The 25,638-nt window shown below is 44.3% G+C and overlaps 1 protein-coding gene across 1 annotated transcript in view; it reads left to right on the top strand.

Moving 5' to 3' along the window:
- IQGAP1 (IQ motif containing GTPase activating protein 1) overlaps window positions 1–25,638 on the top strand; it is a 158,377-nt gene that overhangs the window by 78,649 nt on the left and 54,090 nt on the right. Inside the window, exons 15-23 of the mRNA XM_005300627.5 lie at window positions 4,416–4,579; window positions 11,409–11,499; window positions 14,821–14,988; window positions 15,379–15,521; window positions 16,032–16,202; window positions 20,036–20,119; window positions 20,690–20,761; window positions 20,850–20,919; window positions 21,379–21,587. Coding sequence (XP_005300684.1) covers window positions 4,416–4,579; window positions 11,409–11,499; window positions 14,821–14,988; window positions 15,379–15,521; window positions 16,032–16,202; window positions 20,036–20,119; window positions 20,690–20,761; window positions 20,850–20,919; window positions 21,379–21,587 — 1,172 coding nt within the window. The remainder of the gene's footprint in view (window positions 1–4,415; window positions 4,580–11,408; window positions 11,500–14,820; window positions 14,989–15,378; window positions 15,522–16,031; window positions 16,203–20,035; window positions 20,120–20,689; window positions 20,762–20,849; window positions 20,920–21,378; window positions 21,588–25,638) is intronic.

The raw sequence follows: 25,638 nt of genomic DNA, 5'->3' as shown, positions 1-25,638 counted from the left end.
TCAAAATTTTATTGAAAAAAATGCCAGAAGCACATTGTGTCTCATTTAAGGCCATTATTCAGCTGGGAAAGACATTGCTGCAATTTGCCCTTGACGTGGCCGATATGGTGGTTTGGTCCATCCCCACGACTATGGTGATGCAACGAGTGTCATGGCTCTGTTTTTTGGGCTTCCTGAAAGAGGTGCAGTTCACGGTTAAGGACCTTCCATTTGCGGGCACGAAGCTCTTCAGGAAGAAGACTAATGCCTCCCTTCACACCCTGAAGGTCTCCAAGGCTACCCTCCCGTCACTGGGTATCTAGACACTGGGACACAAGAAATGATTTAGTCCCCAAACCAACATAGACCACATATGCCTCAGTACCAACCTCATCACCACTACGAACCACAAAGAAGGAAAGGGGAATTCCCTAAATGCAAGCCATGTGACCCACAATCTTTGTCTGAGCCCTCTAATTTTGATGGGTAGGTTGAGGCACTATTAGACCACTTTCCCTGATTGACACAGCTGTCCATCGTTCCACACCTATTTGGCCACCAATTGGCAGTGTTTTGCAGTGCCGGGGAATGCATAACATGGGACCGATGGGTCCTAGAGATTGTTTGAACTGGAAGCTCCATCCTTTTTACCTCCCTACCCTCGCCACAACACTCTTCCCCATCCCTCTTCAGGGACCCTTCTCATGAGAGTTTACTAGGATTAGAGATAGATCACCTCTTCCAGTTAGGAGCCATAGAACCAGTACTTCAACATCTACGAGGCATCTATTATTTCCTAATACCCAAAAGGAAGGGAGGTTGGAGACCCATAGCAGATCTCAGATATCTCAACAAGTTTGTTCAAGACTCAAAAATTCAAGATGGTCACCTCATCAACGATCATTCCAACATTGGAACAGGGAGATTGGTTTTCAGCCCTCAACCTCTAGGACGCCTGTTTTCATATCTCAGTCTTACCGGCTCACAGATGATTTCTCAGATTCAGTCTGGGACATGACCACTACCAATACAGAGTGCTCCCCTTTGGGCTATCATCAATCCTGAGATTTTTTTTCCCAAGGTTCTGTCAGTGGTGGCCGCTCATTTACATTCTCAACGATCTACCTGTACTTGGATGATTGCCTCCTCAAAGCCCGATCTCTCTGAAAGGCTCACCAAGTCACTGAAGCTACAATTCACTTGTTTACAGAACTGGGTCTACAGATGAACATCCAGAAGTGAGCCCTCACTCCAGTGCAACACCTGGAATTCATAGGGGCTGACCTTGATTCGTTACAGGTCAAAGCCCTCTTACCTCAACATAGGTTCCTATCCTTAGTCACACTAATAAGCACCATTCAAAACAGCCCACAAATACCAGTCAGGCTCTGCCTCCAATTCTTGGGTCATATGGCAGCCGGCACAGTGCTAATACCACATGCCAGGCTTCACATATGATGCCTCCAAATGTGGTTCAGCTCGGTTTACAAACAAGAACAGGCTGGACAAATCCCTGTCACCACCTACCAGGATCAAAAACTCTTCAGACTGGTGGAAAGACCCAGCCAATGTTTGCAAAGGGATCCCCTTCTCGCAAACATCACCATCGTTGCTCCTCACCACCGATGCTTCACTCATAGGGTGGGGTGCACCTGTAAACAGCCTCACGATACACCTCTACCCCAATAGAACGTTGTCCTTGGGAGCCAAAAAATCTTACCGCGTTATACATGAAACCGCGTTATATCTAACTTGCTTTGATTCCCCCTGAGTGCTGCTTTACTGCCTTATATCCGAATTTGTGTTATATCGGGTCGCATTATATCAGGGTAGAGGTATACAAGGCAAATGGTGGCCCACAGAGATACCCCTTCATGTCAATCTCCTTAAGCTAAGAATGGTCATGAATATCTGCGCCCCTTTCCTCCCTCTGATCATAGGATCACACACAAAAATCCTAACAGACAACATAGCCTGTATGTATTACATCAATCGGCAGTGGGAAGCCAGGTTACCCTTCCTATGTGCAGAAGTGATGAGGCTATGGAATTGGTACATCTCCCACAATGTTATACTGTCTGTGGCTTATCTACCGGGCACAAAAAACTCGCAAATTCCCACAAGACCACGAGTGAGAGATACACCTGACTGTGCTTAACAATCTATTAAGACGATGGGGGGGGCACCATCCACAGGGCTCTTCGCCACTCACTGAACAAGAAATGTTCATGCTACTGTTCTAGAGCAGGAATGGGACAACACTCCCTGGGTGATGCTCTCCACCTCCGCTGGGACCAGGACATTCTCTACAGTTTTCCTCTGTTTCTCCTACTGTCAAAGATCATGCTGAAAATAAAAAGGGCTAGAGCTCACGTCCTTTGGATTGCTCCTACTTGGTTGAACAGACCTGGTAACCTTACTTGGCACAGCTCGCATCGTGCCAGCCAATCCCTCTCCCGGCCATCCCGTACCTCCTCTTGCAGAACAGAGGACATACCCTACATCCCAACTTGGGGATTCTCCACCTCAAGACATGGCTCCTGCTTGGTTCCAACACCTAGAAAGCTCCTGTTCAAGGGAGGTATCGGAGGTAATACTTCACAGTAGGAAGTCCTTGACACGACATACTTACCTGCAGAAATGGTCCAGGTTTCAGATTTGATGCACATCGCAACAAATCTCTCCAACATCTGCGACTCTTCCGCATATCCTAGATTATGCTTTGACCCTAAAACAGTTGGGACAATCTCTAAGCTCTCTTAGGGCTCACCTAGTGGCTATAACAGCTTTCCACCAAACTGTAGAAAGATATTCAGTGCTGTCACACCCAACTACTAAAAGGTTCCTCAAGGATATAGTAAGCCTCTTCCCTCAACTTTGACTTTCTACCTCCATGTGGGACCTAAACCTGGTACTGAAAGGACTGACTAGGCCCACCTTTGAAGCCATGGAAACCTGTTTGCTGACATACCTATCAATGAAAATGACCTTCCTGATAGCAATTACCTTGCCCAGGAGAGATGGTGGTTCTGATGGCGCATCCCCCTTCCACAGTATTTTTTCTGGACAAGATTATGCTCAGGCCGCATCCAAAATTCATCCCCAATGTAACCTCTCCATTTTACATGAATCAATTGATTCACCTTCCAATCTTCTACTCCAAGCCTCACCAAAACAACAGTGAGGCTATATTACATACCCTAGATGTCAGGAGAACTCTGGCCTTCTGCCTGGACAGGACAAAGGCCTTCAGGAAGTTCCCTAGGATTTTCTTCTCCATTGCGGAAAGATCCAAGGGCTCAGCAATATCTGCCGAAAGGCTCTCGAATTGTATCAGACATTGTTACCAAGTTCGAAACATGACTCCTCCAGACTCTATTCGTACACAACCACAAGGTTGATCTCTTCTTCTGTCACCTTCTTCAGGAATGTCCTTATTTCAGAAATCTGTAGAGCAGTGACATGGGCATCAGTTCACACTTTCGCCAAATGCTTTGCGATCACTGGGGACTCTGTCTCCAATGCCTTGGCTCCATGGTCCCTCCGACTCCAAAGTCCCAGCCCTCCAGAAGGGGTACTGCTCGGGAGTCACCGTCAGTGACAAGAACTCCGAAGTAGAGAGGAGGAGGTTGGGTTGTGGAGCACCCATAGGGATGCTATTCAATGAAGTAGTAGTAGTTACCTTGTGGTTCTTTGAAATGTGTCCACCCTCCTCCCCTGTCCTTCAGATTTCTCGTCTCTGACTCTGTGGTAGAGAAGGAATTGAGGGGCATTAGCCTGCGCATTCTGGCTAGCCCACGCACATTTCCCCCAAATTAGCCTGGAGATTCCTCCGTAGAGAGGATTAAACCTGGAAACTTTTAGTTTGAGATACAGCCTTTTTATTTATTTATTTAATTAAACGTGCAAAACTGTCCTAATTTTTTTGGATGTAGAAAGTTTGGGGGTTTTGTTTGTTTTTAAACCATCACACAAATGAAGTATTCATACTGATTTAATTGGATCTGTCAGCTGCCTTTGACACTGTTGAAGGTGGTATCGACATGTTTGCAGTCTATAGTAAGAGTAGATGGAATTGGTTTTGCAGTGGCTCTGCTCCTGGGTGTTGAGAGGACCCGGGGAAAGTGTGGTGATCATCTGAGGTGAGGGGGCTCATGCTGGATGCCATAGGGCTCTTTATGTCTCTCCTTATAGTTTCCTTGAGCCATTGAGCAGTTTGGTTTTTGTACTGTGCCCAGAGCACTGAATGGATACTGTACATGTGACTAAATTAGATAGGTGTCTTCACCAGAAAAGATGAGTTTATGTTGAAAATGTCATTATAATTCTCAGCTGACACCAGTTTTAATAAGGACTCTAGCCATTCAGCGATGATAAAACATTGCTTGTGAGCTTCTGCTGACCAGAAACTGTCCCTTACATTCTTTCTTTTCTAGGGATTTTAGCAATTGGGCTTATTAATGAAGCTCTGGACGAGGGAGACACCAGAAAGACCCTTCAAGCCTTACAGATCCCTGCAGCAAAACTGGAGGGGGTAACCCCAAAGGTAGCACAGCACTACCAGGACACATTGATCCGAGCCAAGAGGGAGAAAGCACAGGTGAGTGCTATTAAACAGGTCTCTGCAGAATTTTTATAGTCCAGCATATTCTGTTGTGTGATTATGGCAGAAATAGTGCTGATGTCAGTGGAGCAATTGTCAGGCCTTCTGTGGGGATGATCATATTTTGACACTTAGGTTTTGTCTACACTAAAGAAAAATAGTTTTGCAACCACAAGCTGGATGTCACCATAAACCCAGGAAACTGCTGCAGACATACTGATTGCGTGCAATGGATCATTGCATCTCTTGTTATTGCTTCAGTTCAGTGCATACAACAGAGGTTGTACTAATGCATTTTGGGACTCTTGGAGCACCAATTCTATAGTGTGCAGCACTTTTGTTGAGAGCACACAGAGGCTTTTGGGTAATTTTCAGAAGTGAGGTCCTTCAGTGTGCAGCAAATACACAGACCCAAAATCACTGGATTTATAACTTCTCAAAACCTGCAATTTTCATGGATTCATGGATTTTTAAGACCAAGAGGGACAATTATGATCACCTAGTTGGGCCTCTGATATAACATAGGCAATGGAATTTTCACTCAGTAACCCCTGCAACAAGCCCAGTAATTTATGGATGAACAAGAACTTTTAGAAAGACATCCAGTCTTGATTGAAATTCCCCCAAGTGATGGACATCCTTTGGTAAATTGTAAGAATGGTTAATTACCCTCACTGTTATAAATTTGCATTTTATTAGTGGACCTTGTTCTGCCTTCGCTAGATTAAAAAACCCTCTAGTATTAAATATCTTCTTCCTGTGAAGTACATGTAGACTGCGATCAAATCACCTTTTAGCACTCTCTTTAGTAAGGTAAATAGATTGAACTATTGTCTTTCTCACTGTATGGAAGATTTTCTGGATCACAAATTATTCTTTTAGCTCTTCTCTGAATCTTCTTTAATTTTTCAACATCCTTCTTGAAGCATAGAGTCTAGTAGCAGTTGCACCAATGCCACAGAGGTAATATAACCTCCCTACTCCTACACAAAGAAAGAACAGGAGTGGCACCTGAGAGACTAACAAATTTATTTGAGCACAAAAGCTTATGCTCAAATAAATTTGTTAGTCTCTAAGGTGCCACAAGTACTCCTGTTCTTTTTGCGGATACAGACTAACACAGCTGCTACTCTGAAACCTACTCCTACACAGTATTTCCCTGTTGACATGTTTTATATGATTATATTTAATTAAAAGAACATTAAAGTTGAAGTTGAAAAGTCAAGCAATCAAAACTAAAAAATATCATAATTAAGGTTGCCAATGCAACCTTAATTTGGCCTCCTTGTGCGTATGCATTATTATGCAGCCTTTAATTTCATGATCACATACTTTCTTTTTTTTTCACAGGACCTCTGCCTCATTCTGTACACAGGATGGACAGTGACTCAGGGTTCTGTAGGAAAAGAGATTGTTTTCTGTAGGAACCCGGTTCATTTGTTCCAAAAGATGGAAGGTGTGTAGTGAATGAGGCAGGGAGCTGCAGGAAGAGAAAGAATGGTCTCTTGGTTAAGGTAGTTGAATGCCATGCTGAAGAACTGGCTTATATCCCTGCCTCTAACACAAAGGTCCTTTGTGATGCTGGGCAAGTCTCTTAAACCAAACTTTTGACATGTGTTCCTCATTTATTGGCTGCCCTAATTGAGAGACCTGTGGTCTGATTTGCAAAAGTGCTGAGCACTCACAACCAGGGCTGCCGAGAGCAGGTTCGGGCCCCAGTGAAAATTTTTTTTCGGGCGGACCAGCTAAACAGGGCTGATGAGAGGAGGGGGAAGCCGGGCCTGGAATTTTTTCGGGCCCCCCAACAAGGGTGGACCGGCTAAACAGGGCTGACGAAAGGGGGGGGGGGCGGAGCTGGGCCCTGGGCCCCCTTCCGGACCGCCGGGCCCCGGTAATTTGTACCAGTCCCCCCCCCCCCCTTGTCGGCCCTGCTCACAACTGTAAGTGAAATCAGTGGGAACTGTACTGTGAGCATATAAAGTGCTCGGTATTCTGAAAAAATCTGATTCTAGAGGGGTCTCAGGTTGGGTGCCCAAATATAGTGGGCAGTTGACAATTTGGGGCTTAATCTCTCTGGCTATGTCTACACTGCAGCTGGGAGCGAGCCTTCCAACACAGGTAGACAGACTTGTGCTAGAAGAGCTCATGCTAGCACACTAAAAATAGCTGTGTGGACATTGTGACATTGGCAGAGGCTTGGGCTAGCCACTTGAACTCAAACCCATCCTACTCCCTGGGTCTGAGCTCAGGTGGTTGGTCTGACCCTCCCCTGGTGCTGTAGTGTTTGCACAGCTGTTTTTAGCATTCTTGTGTGAGCTCTGGTAGCTCAAGTCTCTTTACCTGGGCTTGGAGGCTGTGTTCCCTCTAAGCTGTGTGGTTGCGTGGCCGCCCAGGAGTGAATCAAGTGCCATGCACAGTGGCATGTGTTAAGGTGCCACTCCCCTTACTACTCTGGAGCCGCGTCGCTCATGCCCTCTGATTTCGAGCCCCTAGCCAACTGCTCCTGGGACCCTCCTGCTTGCTGTGCAGAGTGGTGGGGGGGTGGAGGGGGGGGAGCACTGATGTCAGGGTGTCTGCCTCCCCCTGCCCATGTACCCCATCTCTGCAGAGCAGGGGAGGGGGGACAGGGTTCAGGAACAGGAGAGCTGCAGCTGCTGCTGTCTAAACTTTCTCGTGAGTGCCTTAAAGAGACAGTGCACAGTCTCTAATAGACTTCCTCAGCGCGTGCTCACCTCCCAACACATACTTGTGGTGATGGTACTTCTTGGTACTTCCTGCAATGCACATATATTTTCAGTAATTTCATTCTTTCAAAGTGGTGGTGTTTTAGTTTTTTAATTGGTCTATGCATTTCATAATTTTATTTCTCTCTCATGCTTAAATTTAATTAATTGAGTAGTGAATTCTAAAATGCCTAGTATCAGAGGGGTAGCCGTGTTAATCTGAATCTGTAAAAAGTCACAGAGGGTCCTGTGGCACCTTTAAGACTAACAGAAGTATTGGGAGCATAAGCTTTCGTGGGTAAGAACCTCACTGAGTTCTTACCCACGAAAGCTTATGCTCCCAATACTTCTGTTAGTCTTAAAGGTGCCACAGGACCCTCTGTGACCAAAATGCCTAATCTGTCCTGGCTGGAGTAATTATCCCTATGGTAACTTTTAAAAAATATTTTTATATCTAGGTTTTTTGTTTCTACTGGTGTCACACATCCGCACATTACCTTAATATTCGTGCACATAACAAAATTCATTATGCACATGGATGGAAAAAAATAGAGGGAACATTGCTTGGAGGCTCACTCCCAACTGCATTGTAGACATACCTCTGTGCCTCATGTGTACTATAATGAGAGCACCATAGAAAACCTATGAGGAAATGGATGATTGTATATTCAGAGCAGGGTTTGCATGGTGGCAGTAAATAATGTATGTGGTCACATGTTGTATGACAAGGATTAAAAAGAAATATTGAATAGCTATCCTTTCATTGAGCAATATCCATTCTGAGCACTGAATGAGACAAAGGTCCTGTGGAAAATATAGCATGTGATCATGTAATTAAAGTTTGAATCATAATTAGTCACATGAAGTTTGTACAGGTAGCCTTCATTTTGGCATTTCCTAACTTTTAAGTGCTTGACTTTGCAATATTAGCATTCTCTTAATATCAGTTTTTAATGTAAAATATAATTAATATTATAATATAAAAAATAAAATGTTAGAGACCAACAAATAACCAATTCATTGAGAGATTTGGGGAAGGAGAGATCATGCAAAATAAGCTACCAACAAGCTGCCTGCTTACTTACTTCTCTTGCTTCCTATCCCTAATCTGATGATTGTCCAATTGTCTGTAAAGAATCTGGCAGGCTTTCAGCACTAGATAATAACAAGCGGAAGTTAAGGAGATAAGTAAGTGGCTCATCTTCATAGCTGGGGAAGGGGTAGGAGGCATGATTCTTGTTGGGATGTGCCTGCTTTGGGTAGTTTGGAGTCAGAAACTGACCTTGTCTTTTTCTGTTCTCCCTGGGGAAGGAGATGCTAGATTTCTCTTTCTTTGGTGACTTGAGGAGGAGAGTTTCATACAGCTTATCTCAGAATCCATCACTGACTTATCTAGGCAGGAATTTGGTTTGAGACTAAGACCTATGTTGAGCTCAGCAGTGGTTCCATATAAACGTAAACTTTTGAAATGGAGATGGCTGATAATTGCACAAATTACTAATTGAAATGAGGGCCCTGAAATGGTTAAAAACTCTCAGGAACTGATCTGGGGTTGAATCATTTCCTTTTGCTGAGTCAGTGTGAAATAATGAGCTCCTTTTAGTGTGCTGGGAGCGTGTGCCAGGCTGGGCTGGTTACTGCAGTTGGGGTGAAATTGCCTTTTTTGGGCATTAACTCAGCTTCAGGGCCCCTCCCAGCTGCACTTGAAGTAATTTTAGAAATTGAGATATTAGACTACAGTATAGAAGGAAAATAGTGAAAATCTTTAACCTGACTAGTACTGACTAGTAAATTTGTGTATCTTGGACTGACTGTATGATTGCCATGAGTAACAGTCACTTAGTTTCTCCTTGGATGGTGGGCTACTGTATGACATTTTGTACATTATGTACATGGCTGACATTTTCCAGGCAACAGTGCATGTGGAAGTTTTTAGAGAAGTCAAAAGCAAGGTCTGTTTTCATAGAGAAGAAAGAGAAACTGTTTCCTTACTATTCACTGTATGTGGCTGAAGCCCTGCAATGCTAAATGTGTGTGGGGTTTTCCAAAGCCATCCTAGTCCTCTGGACATGCTGTGGATTGACTTTTACTAGCAGAGATTGGAGTGTGCAAAGTTGTTACCTTTATCAAAGTGGACTAGAAAAGTCCTCTTCCCCCCTCCACCTGGACAGTTTCTCTCCTTCTGCCATTCTCCTGGGATCAGGTTGACTTTTAGCTGAAAGCTGCCTGTTTTGGACATGTTGCTCTCTTGAGTGAAAGGGACAGATATCCAAGTCATTGTGTGACCTGTCTCAAAGCTACAGAATTAAACTATGTTAATAGGACAAATTCAGAGGATATGTTAGGAAATGCCTCTTTTGGAACTGACCCTCAAAACCAGTTTCACGCTGTAGAGAGTGGCTCTTTATGCTGTATGGCTGTGGTGCACTTCGTGCTAGAGTTGAGCGTTTCCTGTATTCTGTACAGTGAGGGCTGAGGGACGTGGTTTCAGTTTTTAGTAATTAGCAACAGGAAGCAAATGGTGGGTGGGGAGAGACTATACTTGGCAGCTGCAAGGTCATTTGTTCTTCATGCATATGTTTTGGGTCTTCGTTAAACTTCTACCCCTTTTCCTTCATCTCAGTCTCCTGCACATAAACACAGCTGACTAGTTTTGTTCAGAGTCCAACCAGAACAGTTTAGTGTGTGTGATGAAGGCCCTATATATAATGGCCTGTTAAACAGGGTTCCCACGCTTAGTTTAAAGTCTGTTTGAACTCACTTCCAGCGAAAGACCATTCTAACTCTCTTTTTGGCCTCGCAATGTGGATGGGGAGAAACCAAGTTTGAATCATGTTTAAGAACTTTTTTCACATGTTTTGTAGCCTCTTTGTAAATAGGCTAGAGCAGGGGTGGGCAAACTACGGCCCAGGGGTCATATCCAGCCCTTCAGACGTTTTAATCCAGTCCTCGAGCTGCCGCCAGCAAGTGGGGTTGGGGGCTTGCCCTGTTCCAGTGCTCCAGCCAAGGAGCTGGGTCAGGGGCTTGCCCCGCTCTGCACGTGCCATGGCGCCACACGGCTCCCAGAAGCAGCAGCATGTCCCCCCTTCGGCTCCTATGCATAGGGGTAATCAGGAGGCTCCATGCGCTGCCCCTGCGCCATCCCAGCAGCTCCCATTGGCTGGGAACCATGGCCAATGGGAGCTGCAGGGGTGGTGCCTGCAGACGGGGCAGTGTGCAGAGCTGCCTGCCCGCGCCTCTGCGTAGGAGCTGGAGGAGGGACATGCCGCTGCTTCCGGAAGCTGCTTGAGGTAAGCGTCACCTGGAGCCTACACCCCTGACCTCTTTCCATGCCCCAACCCCCTGCCCCAGCCCTAATCCCCCTCCCACCCTCCTAACTGCTTGGTCTCAGCCCAGAGCACCCTCCTACACCCCCAACCCCTCATCCCCAACCCCACCCCAGAGCCTGCACCCCCAGCCGGAACCCTCATGTCCCCCCCCCCCTGCCCCGGCCCAGAGCCCCCTCCCGCACCCTGATCTCCTCATTTCTGGCTCCACCCAGAGCCTGCACTCCCAGCCGGAGTCCTCACCCAGTCCTGCACCCCAACTCTCAATTTCGTGAGCATTCATGGCCCGCCATACAATTTCCATACCTAGATGTGGCTCTCGGGCCAAAAAGTTTGCCCACCCCAGGCTAGAGTATGTTTCCCTGATAGTATGGGAAGAAATGTCCTCCAAGTGGCTTTAGGCTACTTGGTGCTAATTCAGTGGCCTATTGCTCTTGTGTCCCTGATCTCTGATTATTAAAGCTATGCACAATATTAGAATCTATCAGTTGCTTCCCCTTCCTCAGCAAATTTATCTTTGGAAATGAGATGATGGGAGAAGAATAGGAGAACCTGCTTGAGTTATGGTTGTAGCAGCCTCTGCTGGTCACAGGAACACATGAAGTTTTAATTCTTGTGCTGTAGTCAAATACAGAGTATCTGGAGAGGAATGTGGCTTTTTTCCCCTCTGTGGCTGAAACTTAATGTGTGAACACTTGCTATGTGCACAGTTTACATCACAAAGCCAATTATCTTAGATGTACAGCTGGAGATGAGCTTTTTTCCATTTTTTTTTAGGACACTCAGGATGAGACAGCTGTACTGTGGCTGGATGAAATTCAGGATGGAATTCATCGATCCAACAGGGACACAGAGGAGGCACAGAAATGTAAGTTTCATATTAAGTGTTTCTATTAATCTTCATCATCAGGCATCCTCAGACTTTCTAGAAGATGGTTCAGACATCGAACTTTCACTGTGTATATGTGAGAGAGAATGTGGAGTGCTCTCTTTCAGGTGGAGTCCATGTGCATAAGGCAATATGCAAGGTAAGGCCAGACTGTTAACTTATTGTAATGCTGTTATTTTTCCACATTATTATGTCACCTTCTGAATACATCCAAGCATCCAATTTGGTATTTTTTTACCACTGCAGCACATTGGGCAAGTGTCTTCACCAAACTGCACACAATAATGCCTACATCTTTTTCCTGAGGTTGCATCCAATTCGTTACTCATCTGTGTATTTGTGCATGCACGCACAATTTAAATGATTTCATCCAGTTCATATTACATTGTATTTGTCTATGGTAAATATAATCTGCCATTGTTTTGCCCCGTCACTCAGTTTTATTAGATGCTTCTGGAGTTCCTCAAATTTGCACTGATTTTTACTAACCTAAATAATTTTGTTACATCAGCATTTTTCACCTGTGCTATTCACCACAGCTTTCAGATACCCTAAAAAACTCATGAACAGTAGGCCTAGCACTGGTCTCAAGTTGCAGTGGGGGAGGTTAGAGTGGATATGAGGAAAAACTTTTTTACTAAGAGGGTGGTGAAGCTCTGGAATGGGTTACCTAGGGAGGTGGTGGAATCTCCTTCCTTAGAGGTTTTTAAGGTCAGGCTTGACAAAGCCCTGGCTGGGATGATTTAGTTGGGAACTGGTCCTGCTTTGAGCAGGAGGTTGGACTAGATGACCTCCTGAGGTCCCTTCCAACCCTGATATTCTATGGTTCATGGGTACCTCACTATTAACTTCCTTTCTGTCTCTAGAAACCATGGTTGATTCCTGCTCTTTGCTTCCTAACTCAGCTCTTTTTTTCAGTTCCTGACAGAATTTTTCCTCTTTCCTTGTGGTTTTAAGTTTCTTTGCTGGCCTGTTGTTAGGGACTTTATCAAAAGCCTTTTGAAATTCTTTTCACCAGTTTCCTTTATTTGCCATTTTAATTCTCTGAAACAAGTAGGAGCCCTGCTAACTTCTGTACCTTGAAATTTTCAAGATTTTTTTCTTGCATTTTACGTATTATGATTTTTTTATAGTCTCGCATTCTCTGTAACATTTATCATGTGAACCCACTAGCGTCTTTTGTGTTGAAGACGAAGGCAAAGTAGCTAAGCGTTTTATTTTCTCCAGGCTCCTGCCTTTCCCTCCCCTGCTTTTAGTAGTCATCTTACATTTTTCTTGATATTCTTTTTTAACCCCTGTCATGTTTTATAAAATATATTTTTATTCTTGTCTACTTTAATTTCTAATATTGTAGTATCACAATAATGACATTTAAATGATTCCAAAAATACATGATCACCACACTTAACCGCATACTTGAAGCAAGAACTCAGAAGTGGGGAACTCTGAAAGCTCAAAGTTCTATGCCATTGGCTCTAGGATGGAACATGGTGCATCTCTGCTACAGTGACTCAACAGCTCTCTTCCTTTGGGCTTCTAACCATCCTTCACGGTGTGTAGTGCTTTAAACACAGGCCTACACTTTCCTTTGTCTCAGAGGTGAACATGCACTTACATTTTGTGCATTTCCGCTTCTTCATTTCCTTTTATGTCTTATAGAAGTTCAGAAAAGAAGCATCTTCAAATAGTGACCTAGCCAACACCAAGTTTAAGGATGTATTATGGACACATCCTAAATTCCTTCAAATATGGTAATGGATTTGCATAGTAATCCATTGTCTTGCTAATGTTCTTTGATGTCCATATTTGGCCATAGACCTTTCTCTGCAAATTCCATGTGAAAAGGCAACCCAGAATTTTATCTAGAATGGATTAAAAGCCATTAAGTTAACTTGACCTTTTGTTCCCATGGGTACCAACAGAAATCAACACTGACAAGTGCAGAGTCCTGCACTTAGGACGGAAGAATCCCATGCACTGTTACAGACTAGGGACCAAATGGCTAGGAAGCAGTTCTTCAGAAAAGGACCCAGGGGTTACAGTGGACGAGAAGTTGGATATGAGTCAACAGTGTGCCCTTGTTGCCAAGAAGGCTAACGGCATTTTGGGCTGTATAAGTAAGGGCATTGCCAGCAGATCGAGGGACGTGATCATTCCCCTCTATTCAACATTGGTGAGGCCTCATCTGGAGTACTGTGTCCAGTTTTGGGCCCCACACTACAAGAAGGCTGTGGAAAAATTGGAAAGAGTCCAGCGAAGGGCAACAAAAATGATTAGGGGTCTGGAGCATATGACTTATGAGGAGAGGCTGAGGGAACTGGGATTGTTCATTCTGCAGAAGAGAAGAATGAGGGGGGATTTGATAGCTGCTTTCAACTACCTGAAAGGGGGTTCAAAAGAGGATGGATCTAGACTGTTCTCAGTGGTACCTGATGACAGAACAAGGAGTAATGGTCTCAAGTTGCAGTTGGGGAGGTTTAGGTTGGATATTAGGAAAAACTTGTTCACTAGGAGGGTGGTGAAGCACTGGAATGGGTTACCTAGAGAGGTGGTGGAATCTCCTTCCTTAGAGGTTTTTAAGGTCAGGCTTGACAAAGCCCTGGCTGGGATGATTTAGTTGGGAATTGGTCTTGCTTTGAGCAGGGGGTTGGACTAGATGACCTCCTGAGGTCCCTTCCAACCCTGATATTCTGTGATTCTAATAGGTTGTGCTACCTCCATGAAAACATGTCTAAATGGACAGTGTGTCAGGGCAGCTATTTGAAGGTCATGTCAAGGAACATCCTGTCTGAGGAGAGCTGGTTTCTGCTGCCAACTTCCAATTAGTTTCTGTCAAACTGTAGATCTGTAGGGTATCTACAAGGAATCCTCTATACACCTTTTACAAAGCATTGCTGCTTGAACTTGGCCTGTTTTGGGCAAGGACTGATTTACGTGGGGCTTTCTGTACATTAAATATTGACCCATCCTCCTCAGTCTTCACTTGCAATCTCATCCCCAGTGGTATTACCCACAGATTGTGACCTCTCCTGGTGAACTGAGAGAGAGAAGGCTAGGATGCTGGCTGAAGTAGTGATTGCTCCAAGTGGAAAGGGCAGGGTGGAGTGGAAGTAAAACATCTGACATTGGTGATATGCTCTGTTGAAGACACTTGAGTCCTAAAGATGTGCACCTAATGTCCCTTTTCTCCCACCCCCAAAGAAACATTCAAAGTTGCTTTTCTATTAATCTGTTCTGTTTGGTGTGGACCATTGAGCCCCTGCATGCCAAGGTAACCTGCTCTTTTGTGTATTATCTAAGTTTCATTAGGAATTCTGGCCATTAATGAAGCAGTGGTCCATGGTGATGTGGGCCAGACCCTCAGTGCCCTGCGCTCGCCTGATGTTGGACTGTATGGAGTCACTCCAGAGTGTGATGAGACATACCAACGTGACCTGGCAGAAGCCAAGAGAGAAAAAATGGCAGCAGGTGAACTGTGGGGGTTTTACAACTGAATTTTAAATGGTAAACTGGCAAGGAGAAAATAGATGAATCTGTGATGGTGGAATGGAAAGCAGAGGCCAGGGAAGAAATTTGTCTGGAAAGGAGTCTAGGGTTGTGCGGAGGGGATGGGGGACTTCTTTTTAACATTTAGAAAATATATTTTTACTTAAATGTTTAGTAGAATGTTCTCTACTTCAGGAGCATGTTATGGTAGGTTACTCAGTAAGGTCCTGGGGGAATGTGACATCTGCTTTTCTAGCTGCAGTGAACAGATAGTTGAAAGTAGTTGTACTGATGATTCCTTAATGAATGTTATCTGTGTGCTGGGAGGCTGTGCTTCCCCTTCAGTTCTTGTACTTCAATTTCTGCTCATAGGGGACAATGGCAGTGAGTGGGCGAAGCACTGGGTGAAAGGAGGCTATTATTATTACCATAACCTGCAAACCAGAGAGGGACGTTGGGATGAACCCTCAGGATTTGTGCAGAATAATACCCAGCTCTCCCGGGAGGAGATACAGGTAGTAGAATAACATATACTCATTGTCTCCCTGAAAACAGCAAATTCTTTGTAGTTGCTCACCTGAGTAATTCTCCCTAGTATTATCCTAAGAGTTAAAGCTTAAATCCAAATAGAATTATTGGCTAAAAGATAATGCTGTTTAAAAATAACTAAAACAAATACTTTGCTGCTACATCTTCCTCTCATTTGTGCCTTTTTGGATGTGCCTCCATGCCCTTTTGGTGTTTCCATTATGCTATACACATCCTTTGCACTCTTTCTACTGGGGGCTAGCAGATTTTTATAGACGATGTATTTCACCTTGGCTCCGTGTGTCAAGAAATTCCTACTCTCACCAGAAAGTATATAGAGGAGCCACTTCAATAAATTCACCATAACTTTGAGCTCAGGATCATGATCCCAATGTATGTTGAAGGATAATTTAGGATATTTTGTGCATGATATAGCAAGTTAATTTACCATCTTGATTTTTGTCTCCACTGCCTCTTCCTCCATAACACTAATTCAGAGCTCTATCTCTGGAGTCACTGCTGCGTACAACAGAGAACAGCTCTGGCTTGCTAATGAGAACCTGATTACAAGGCTACAGGCTTGCTGCCGTGGGTACCTTGTTCGCCAGGAATTCAACTCCAGAATGAATTTCTTGAAGAAGCAAGTCCCTGCAATCACTTGTATCCAGGTAGTGAAGTCCTATGTCTCTGTCTATGGATGACTTCTTCTGTGTCCATACTACATATACTGTGATACTATTATTATTTGTGAATTATAATAGTGCCTAGAAACCAGATCTCATTGTGCTGGGTGTTACATATGGTACAAACATCTAATAGAAAGAGAGCCCCTGCCCTGAAGAGTTTATGTTGCTTATCCCTTTTCATGTGAAACTAGCAAATTCCTCCTCAAGCAGAACTGCAGGGAGAGGAATGTATCAGAGAAGACCTTCTAGTGGTTTATTGTTTGGTCAGCCATTGATGTTTGTTTTTGGGACAGGAGTATGCCAGGTGCTCTGTATTGAAGAATTTATCTCATGAACTGCTCAGTAACGTACACTGGGGCTGCACTATATCTGAAGTATATTAGAGCTGTTGAATCAGCTCCATCTCTTATGGGCCTTCTGTCCCTTCAGTGGGGATGCACTCTGACACAATTGTATCCTGGGACCTGCTTTCTATCTCTGAAGGAATGTGCTTGTTCCATTTTTTATTAGCTTATTTCAAGCTGGTGATATCTGGAAAGTGACTTTCTTAGAAGTTGTGAGTGGACAAGTGGGGGAACTGCACCAGAAATAAAGGAAAGGTTTGTGAATACTGGGTGGCAGCATCAGACCTACCAGCATAGGGATAGCAGAAAGTCTGAGAGAGTAAGTTGTACGCATACATTTTATAAAATCCCAATGTGGACCTGATTTGTCTCATGAAGACAACCCCCGTCATTGGAAAAGGGGAAGGAGTTGAGGGCAGGGAAGGTAGCCTGATTGGCAGGAGAAGAAGGCGGAGGAAGTCTTAGGGTATGTCTATACTAAAAAATAAAGTCAACCTATATTAGGTTGACTTCAGTGTTGATAAATTCAAAGTAATGCACATTGGAAAACATAATCCCAACCATACATATAAAATGATAGGGTCTAAATTAGCTGTTACCACTCAAGAAAGAGATCTTGGAGTCATTGTGGATAGTTCTCTGAAAACATCCACTCAATGTGCAGCAGCGGTCAAAAAAGCAAATAAAATGTTGGGAATCATTAAGAACAGGATAGGTAATAAGACAGAAAATATCATATTGCCTCTGTATAAATCCATGGTACACCCACATCTTGAATACTCTGTGCAGATGTGGTCGCCCCATCTCAAAAAAGATGTATTGGAATTGGTTCAGAAAAGGGCAACAAAAATTATTAGGGGTATGGAACAGCTGCCATATGAGGAGAGATTAATAAGACTGGGACTTTTCAGCTTGGAAAAGAGATGACTCGGGGGGGATATGAGAGAGGTCTATAAAATCATGACTGGTGTGGAGAAAGTAAATAAGGAAGTGTTATTTATTCCTTCTCATAATACAAGAACTAGGGGTCACCACATTAAATTAATAGGCAGCAGGTTGAAAACAAAAGGAAGTATTTTTTCCACAATGCAGAGTCAACCTGTGGAATTCCTTGCCAGAGGATGTTGTGAAGACCAAGACTATAACAGGGTTCAAAAAAGAACTAGATAAGTTCATGGAGGATAGGTCCATCAATGACTATTAGTCAGGATGGATAGGGATGGTGTCCCTAGCCTCTGTTTGCCAGAAGCTGGTATTGGGCGACGGGATGGCTCACTTGGTGATTACCTGTTCTGTTCATTCCCTCTGGAGCACCTGGCATTGGCCACTGTCGGAAGACAGGATGCTGAGCTAGATGGACCTTTGGTCTGACCCAGTATGGCCGTTCTTATGACTTACAGCCACTGCAGTAATTACTGTGGTGGTGCATGTCCACACTACCCTCCTTGGGTCGGTTGTGCGCATCCTCACTAGCAGTGCTTCTACCAACCTAAGAGGGGCAGTGTTGGGGAGCTGAGAGACTAGCAGCTCCCTGCTTGGAACGTGGCTGCCCCATAGTCTTCCTGGCTCCCAGCAGGCTGCTCTTCCTCCCTTGCCTCCCTGTTCCCCACCAGGAGCAGGAAAGAAGCCGCCCGGGGCTTCTTGTCCCGGAGAGCGGGGTCTAGCTGCCCCAGCTTCTTGCCCCTCCCACTCTCTGCTGGGAGACGGGCAGCCACCATGGAGCCATGAAATTGACAAGACAGCCAATGTTCCCAACCTCGGGAGCGGGGAGGGCCACCCAGACTTCTTGCTCCGGCTGCCAGCCAGGAGCAGGGTCCATTCTTGCCCCGGCTCCCAGCTGGGTGCTCAGTCCAGTCACCTGGGCTTCTCGTCCCAGCTCCCAGCTGTGAGACAGAGCCATTCTTGCCCCAGCTGGGAGCAGGGTCCAGCTGCCAAACGCTCTTGAAATTCACGAGATCTAACAGCTGATGTAAGTAGCAGTGTGTATATAGACATTTTGTTGCCCTAATTACACTGACATAAGCCCTAGCCTCTCATGGAGGTAGAGTTATTACGTTGGGGTAGTAGGCTACATACATCGTCAGGACAAGGCTGTAGTGTGCACACTGACATAAATAGGTCGATGTAAGCTGCCTTACGTCAATCTATCTGTGTAGTGTAGATCAGGCCTTAGAAACTGGCTTCGCCTACCTTGGTAGCTGGCCAAAACTGGAGACTCAGTAAGGAGATTGGGGAAGCAGAGAGCAGACGCAAAAGCAGGAGATCTGCGAAAAACTGGGAACTAGGGAAGACTTGTCAGGACTCTTATATGGAGTGTCCTTTCTCCTATTACCTTTTGTAATCCTTCAGTCTGTGAAACTGATACAACTTGCCCTCTTGTACTGCTGGATCCTTCTTGGGCTGGAACCACCGGGGAGGAATGTAGAATGAGTTGGTATCTCTTAGGCCAGGAATCGGAGAGATCAGTAGTTTCATAACAGAGCAGGAATATTTGGTTAGGAGGGAGTGAGCATGTGAGTCACCCGCAGGATTGATGGGGGGATCATGTTGCTTCTCTTCGTGGTCAGGTTGTTCAAGGAGCTAGGGGGTCAGAAGAGGGAAGAAGCGACATTTGGCATGAGGGTTGGACACTTTTTGCAGGAGGAGAGTGAATAATGTTTCTGTTGTATAATATGTGACCTGTACTTTGATGAGTAGTTTATCTCCACAACACGTGTATATATATACTTCAAACTGAATACAATTTCATCCTTTCACAGAGAACATAGCAATTGGATACCTCCAAGCTTTTCCACACTCCCTTCCCCAGAGCCTGCAGAGAAGTGTCTTTTCCCAAAAGTTAACAAATTTGGATTTCTCTCTCAAAGCACTGCATTTCTTCCATGTGACCCCTTATATGTGGAACACCTTCCCTAAATCTATGTGGACAGCCACCTCTTTGTGATCCAGCTCCCTTCTTAAGGCACATACCTATCACCTTGTCCGTGGTAAACTCCGTAATGAAGACTATTGGGCAAGGGTTAGGATATGTCTATGCTGCAATTAAAAACCTGTGGCTGGATTGTGCTAGCTGACTCGGGCTCACAGGGCTCGGGCTGAGGGGCTGTTTAACTGCAATGTAGATGTTTGGGCTCAGGCTGGACCCTCTGCGGTGGGAGGGTCCCAAAGCTCGACCTGCAGCCTGAGCCCAAATGTCTACACTGCAGTTAAAGAGCCCTGTGAGCCTGAGGCCTGTGAGCCTGAGTAAGCTGGCACAGGCCAGCTGCGGATGTCTAACTGCATTGTAGATGTACCCATAGTGCAGCTAACACTTTTCACACATATTAAAAAAAAATCCAAATTATGAATCCTCAATTTTACACTTGGACAAAGGCAAACTTGGGAAGATGAATAGCATGGGAGTGTTAAGAATGGTAATGCCTTGCAAAGTAAATTTGTGTCTGTGTGCGTGTGTGCATTGTCTGGTTTCAGTCTCAGTGGCGTGGCTACAAGCAGCGAAAGGAATACCAAGATCGCTTGGAGTACCTGCGAGCACACAAGGACCAAGTAGTGAAGGTACAGTTTCCTTGGAAGTGTGTCTACTCATAGTCATAGAAATTAGAGATGGAAAAGAACTTTTAGGTCATATAGTCTATCCTCAGGAGCCAGGGCAAAATCATTCAGTATCATGGATTATGTACTGTTTCTAGTTCTTTGTCCAGTGTAGTTTTAAAAATCACCAGGGCTGCTGCTTCTTTTCCTGAAAGAAAATTCCACTGCCTCACTGATCCCATGGTCAGAAAGTTTTTTCTAATGTTCATTCTAAATCCTTCTCTAACTTTACCCATTTCTCCTAATTATACCCCCTCTTTGTGTATGATCCTAAATAATCCCTCTCCCTTCCTGGTGTTGATATCCTTCAAATATTTATAGAATGTTAGGATTTGCTTCTCTCCTTCCTCATCTGTAATTTAGCCAAAATTTACATATTTAGCATCAATTCCTCTAGCTCTGTGATAATTTTTGTTGCATTTCTTTAAATTCCTGCTAATTCCTCAATGTCTTTGTGGCAATAAGGTTGTTGTGGGACCCTGTAATGGAGGAAAAAGTTTATCTCTATCTGAGTGTCTCATTACTACTTCACAGATTCAGTCAATGACCAGGATGTATCAAGCCAGAAAGCGGTACAGAGATCGTCTGCAGTATTTCAGAGACCATGTAAGAGTCTCTCTGCTACACTAGTTTTAATATATATTTTCTGTATTACACTGTGAATGAAATGATATGGGATTTTTTTTCCTCCTAGATAAATGACATTGTAAAAATCCAGGCTTTTATTCGTGCAAATAAAGCACGAGATGACTACAAAACTCTCAGTAAGTATTGCCAAGGGAATGAGACTTTTATACCTGAAGAGTCAGTATTTCCATGGCACACTGCTAATGTAGTCTGTATCACTGTAGACCATTTAGAAGAGTAATAGTATGGGAGGAATTTGGGGTGGTATTGGTAGGGGAGAGTGTAAGGTTGGAGAACACTGTGGGGGAGAAATTTTAAATCCAGACATCACTGTAGCTACTGCTGGGTAGAACTACAGCTTCTCAATTAACCTGCATCACAAATTGGCCTAGAATTGATATTTGTGTGACTCTTTCATTTGTTGCTGGTTATGCTCACGTTTTGTCCAAAAATAAGTAATTCCAAATCTTGCTAGAAGCTGTTTATATTGTGTGGTGCTAAATTTGTCAGGTGATTAAACGGATACTTCATATGCTGTTAAAATGTGTATTCATTGATTTCTGTTGCTCTTTGCCTGATACTTCATTTCCTTTTAGTCAGTGCTGAAGACCCACCTATGGCTGTGGTCCGGAAATTTGTCCACTTACTGGATCAGAGTGACCAAGATTTTCAGGAAGAGCTTGACCTAATGAAGCTGCGTGAGGAGGTTGTGACCCTAATCCGATCCAATCAGCAACTGGAAAATGACCTCAATCTGATGGACATCAAAATTGGACTGCTTGTGAAAAACAAAATCACATTGCAGGTATGAACCACACTAACAGGGAAAGCCAAAGTACAGAGTCAGGCATATAGACCAGATAATGGAGAGAACCAGCCCCCCCCAGCTCTTACCTGTTCTAGACAGCTCTACAAATTGAACAGTCAGTTCCACTGTGGGGAAGGAAGTGCATGTGAAACAGAGGGCCTCTGTGCGATAATCAAGGCAAGTGGAAGTTGATGGGGATTCAGAAGGACAAGTGGGTGGTTGTAGCACAGCTAAAAGAAGGAAAGGAAAGGAAAGAAAAGAAATGCTTCAGAGATAGCCAGGCAAGAAGAAAGAGATGATGTGGGGGGCCTTCTGAGGTGGCTGCCTGAGAGAGAGAGGTTTGTTATAGAAGATGGTGATTGTTCAAAAAAAAAATATTACTGCTGTGCCCCTTTAATGCCATAGTCTCTTAAATAATAATTAATGTGCCCAGCACAATATAGAACAGAAACATAGTCACTGCCCCAGTAGTATACAGTCTAAATCAGGCAAAATCACATTGCACTGTGGATCAGATACGTGATAAGCCAAGGGAAGATTGTACTGTAAATTGTGGCAAGTATCCTAGGAGGTTTGTTGTTGAAATGTTTTAGAGAGAGGACAGAATTGTCTAGAGACAACTGAGTGACTAGAACTCCTGAATTCTAATCTGGTTCTGGTTTGCTGAGGGGTTTGAGCATTGGCCTGCTAAACCCATGGTTGTGAGTTCAATCCTTGAGGGGGCCATTTAGGGAACTGGGGTCAAAATCTGTCTGGGGATTGGCCCTGCTTTCAGCAGGGGGTTGGACTAGATGACCTCCTGAGGTCCCTTCCAACCCTGATATTCTATGATTCTGATTCTCTGTGCCTCAGTGTCCACATCTCTAAAATGGTTATAAGAGTCATACATACATACATGCATTACACAAGTAAGAATGTTAGGGAATTCAGCCCCTTAAGTCCGGCAAGTAAGCAAAATACTTTTATTTTAATTTAAAAAATGCACACCTCTACTATCTTGGGCACATTCACGGGTATTGTAAAAGCAGCAGCAGCTGGACCCAATGTCTACATGTGATAACTCCTACTCAGTTCCACCATCTTTCCCTCTACCCCCACACAGAGGTCTCCCACCATCCCCATCATCATCCTCATATGGCAAATCCCAAAGAGACATGACCTTTCAAATAGAGCACCACGTGCATCAGTCTCTGGCAAGATGCTTAAAGTGGTCTGGTTGTATACTCAGTTTGTCCAGCACTGGCAATCTTACTGTGCCACCGAAGCTTTTGACACTCACATGATGGCTAGTCACATAGTGACATTCTTTGATACAGATGCTTAAGAATTCATTGGTCTTCCATTCTAATAATATGTCTGTATCAAGAAGGCTGCCAAAACTGAACCAGAGCTGACTGGAGATGGTTACTAGGTTCAGTTTTTAATAGCCTTGTTTATGAGATGTGACATGGGTCAGCTGATGAAGACGACGAGATGACAAATGTCAATCTGGGATTCTTCAGCTTTCCTTAGCACCCATATGTCACTTCCATACAATAGAGTGAGTATGACTGTGCTTTTATAGATCCACAGCTTTGTAGCAAGCTTGATGTTACAACATCCTCATCGATTCATAGACTTTAAGGTCAGAAGGGACCATCATGATCATCTAGTCTGACCTTCTGCACGTTGCAGGCCACAGAACCTCGCCCACCCACTCCTGAAATACACCCTAACCTCTGTCTGAGTTACTGAAATCCTCGAAACATGGTTTAAAGACTTCAAGTTACAGAGAATCCACCATTTACTCTAGTTTAAACCTGCAAGTGACCTGTGCCCCATAATGCACAAGAAGGCGAACCTCTCTCCCCTCTTCTTCTCCCCCCCCCCCCCCCCGGATCTCTGCCAATGTGACCCCGGGGGAAATTTATTTTTCGACCCCAAATATGACCCTGAGCATTTCGGCAAGACCCACCAGCAAGAAACCTGGGAAAGAATTCTCTGTTGTAACTCAGAGCCCTCCCCATCTAATGTCCCATCACCAGCCGTTGGGGATATTTTGCTACTAACAGTCGCAGATTGGCTACATGCCGTTGTAGGCAGTCTCATCATACTGTCCCTCCATAAACTTATCAAGCTCAGGAAACTGCTGAATGACCTGACACATGGCAGCAGCTGCTGATATACAAACTCCTAAATCTTTCCAGCACTATCTGTGATGCTGCCCAAATATTTAACAGCTGATACTCAGTGTCAGTGTCTCCTTGGGACAGGTCAATACTGAGCTGGTGGTTGCTTTGATGGTAAGGGCTAAGGACTTAGTTTTGTCTGAATTAATAACCAGACCAATGCACGCTGCACTAACAGTTGCCTCCTCAAGCTTATCTATCAACTAGTGCATGCCGATATTGAACAGTAGTGACAGAACAAACCCTTGATGAACTCCCATCGAGATAGGAAACCATACCATATATCTGCCATTGACTCTAACACAGCTTTCCATTCCATTATAGAGCTTTTCTATCCCTGTCTTCCAGGGACGTTGAGTCACCTCATTAGATTCCATAGACTTGTTCAATGCACTTGAATAAAAGGTCTGGTGAAGTCTATAACAAGTGCTGTGCATGGCATAATTCAACCATCTACTGAAAAAGCTGTCTCAAGATAAAGACCTGGTTGATAGTAGAATGACCAGTCTTAAAGCCACACTGAGTGCCCCAGCCTTTGCCATTGTCAATAATATGGAAGCAAAGGTTATTCCCTAGGAGTAACAGAATAATACCCAAGTAGTTGCTACATTCTACCTTATTGCCCTTTTCGAACAGATTACCCCGTCTTCCAATCATTGGGGATGAGAGTAGTATGCCAGATGGTCTAGAAGAGCCTTTGCAGCGACAGTACAGCAATACTCTCACGTGTCTTCAGCAACTCCAGGGTAATGTTAGAACCCATCATGTCTTCCCAGACTGCAGCTTATGGACTCTTTTTGTTGAAGGAAGGTGGCTGCTGTCCCTTCTCAAATGGAAGAGGGGCTGCAGGTGACAGACAATTGAGGAGCATCTTGAAATGATCTTGATACAACTGATACTACAGGCTCTGGCCAATGTTGCTGTCCTAATTCTTACTAATCAAGATGGTGCCACCTTCTGCTGAAAACACTGTAAAGTTAACTAAAGCATGCTGAGATGGTGCCTGGCGGCAGCCTGTTCTAAACTGACTCTCTAAGACAACCACCAGGGTTTCTTATCTTATTATACAATGACTTGATGGTATTCCAAATTCAAACCCATTCAGCCTTTGCTTTTGCTCTCAACAACTTGTCTTTGAAGACTCAAATTGCAGCCTTGGTTTTTTTTCCCCCCTTAACTCCAACTGCTAGGAGCATCTCCTCACTGATCCATGGGTGAAATTTGGAGGGTTGAGGCCCCAGCACTGAGCTGGTAACGGTCAGCACTGATTATTTGAAACAAAGCCATTCCTCATCAGATGACAGAGACAGAATGAGACTTCAGTCTCTAATGCTTAAGCAGTTCAGAAGAGAAAGCTGTATGATAGCTTGGTTGTAATATGAGTATTTAATTAAATCAGACTAATTTAGGCTCATTAACTTGGCAGTCTTCTAAATCAGAGGTGCACTTTTATCAGCAGAAGCGGATTGTCAGTGTCCTGTTCAATACCTTTGCAAACTCTTACATCTATGACTGTTGACCGATAACAGTTAATGAAAACACAATCAATAACAGTCCTAGTGAAAACATATGGGCAGTACCAGATCGGCTTATGACTCTTTGGGTGATGGAAGAGTCAATCACCATGTCATTGGCAATTGCTAATTCCAGCATTTGCTGTCCATTCCTGTTCTTCTGCCCAATATCCAATTTCCTGAGAGTACTGGCCCAGGTGTCATTATCCTTTCCTACCTCTGCATTAAAATCACCCAGGATCATGACAACATCTCTTCTCAGAGTTTCATTAAGGATTGAGTGTAGTTACTGGGACAAATTGTCTGCAGTCGCATTGTTGACCTTGGTGTTGATGGGACCATACACTGTGATAATGGTAAGATTCC

This window comes from Chrysemys picta, chromosome 10 (assembly GCF_011386835.1).
Source record: "Chrysemys picta bellii isolate R12L10 chromosome 10, ASM1138683v2, whole genome shotgun sequence".
NCBI classification, from domain to species: domain Eukaryota; kingdom Metazoa; phylum Chordata; order Testudines; family Emydidae; genus Chrysemys; species Chrysemys picta.
Note: the sequence above shows the minus strand (reverse complement) of the source record. Positions and strands in the feature narration are given on the sequence as shown.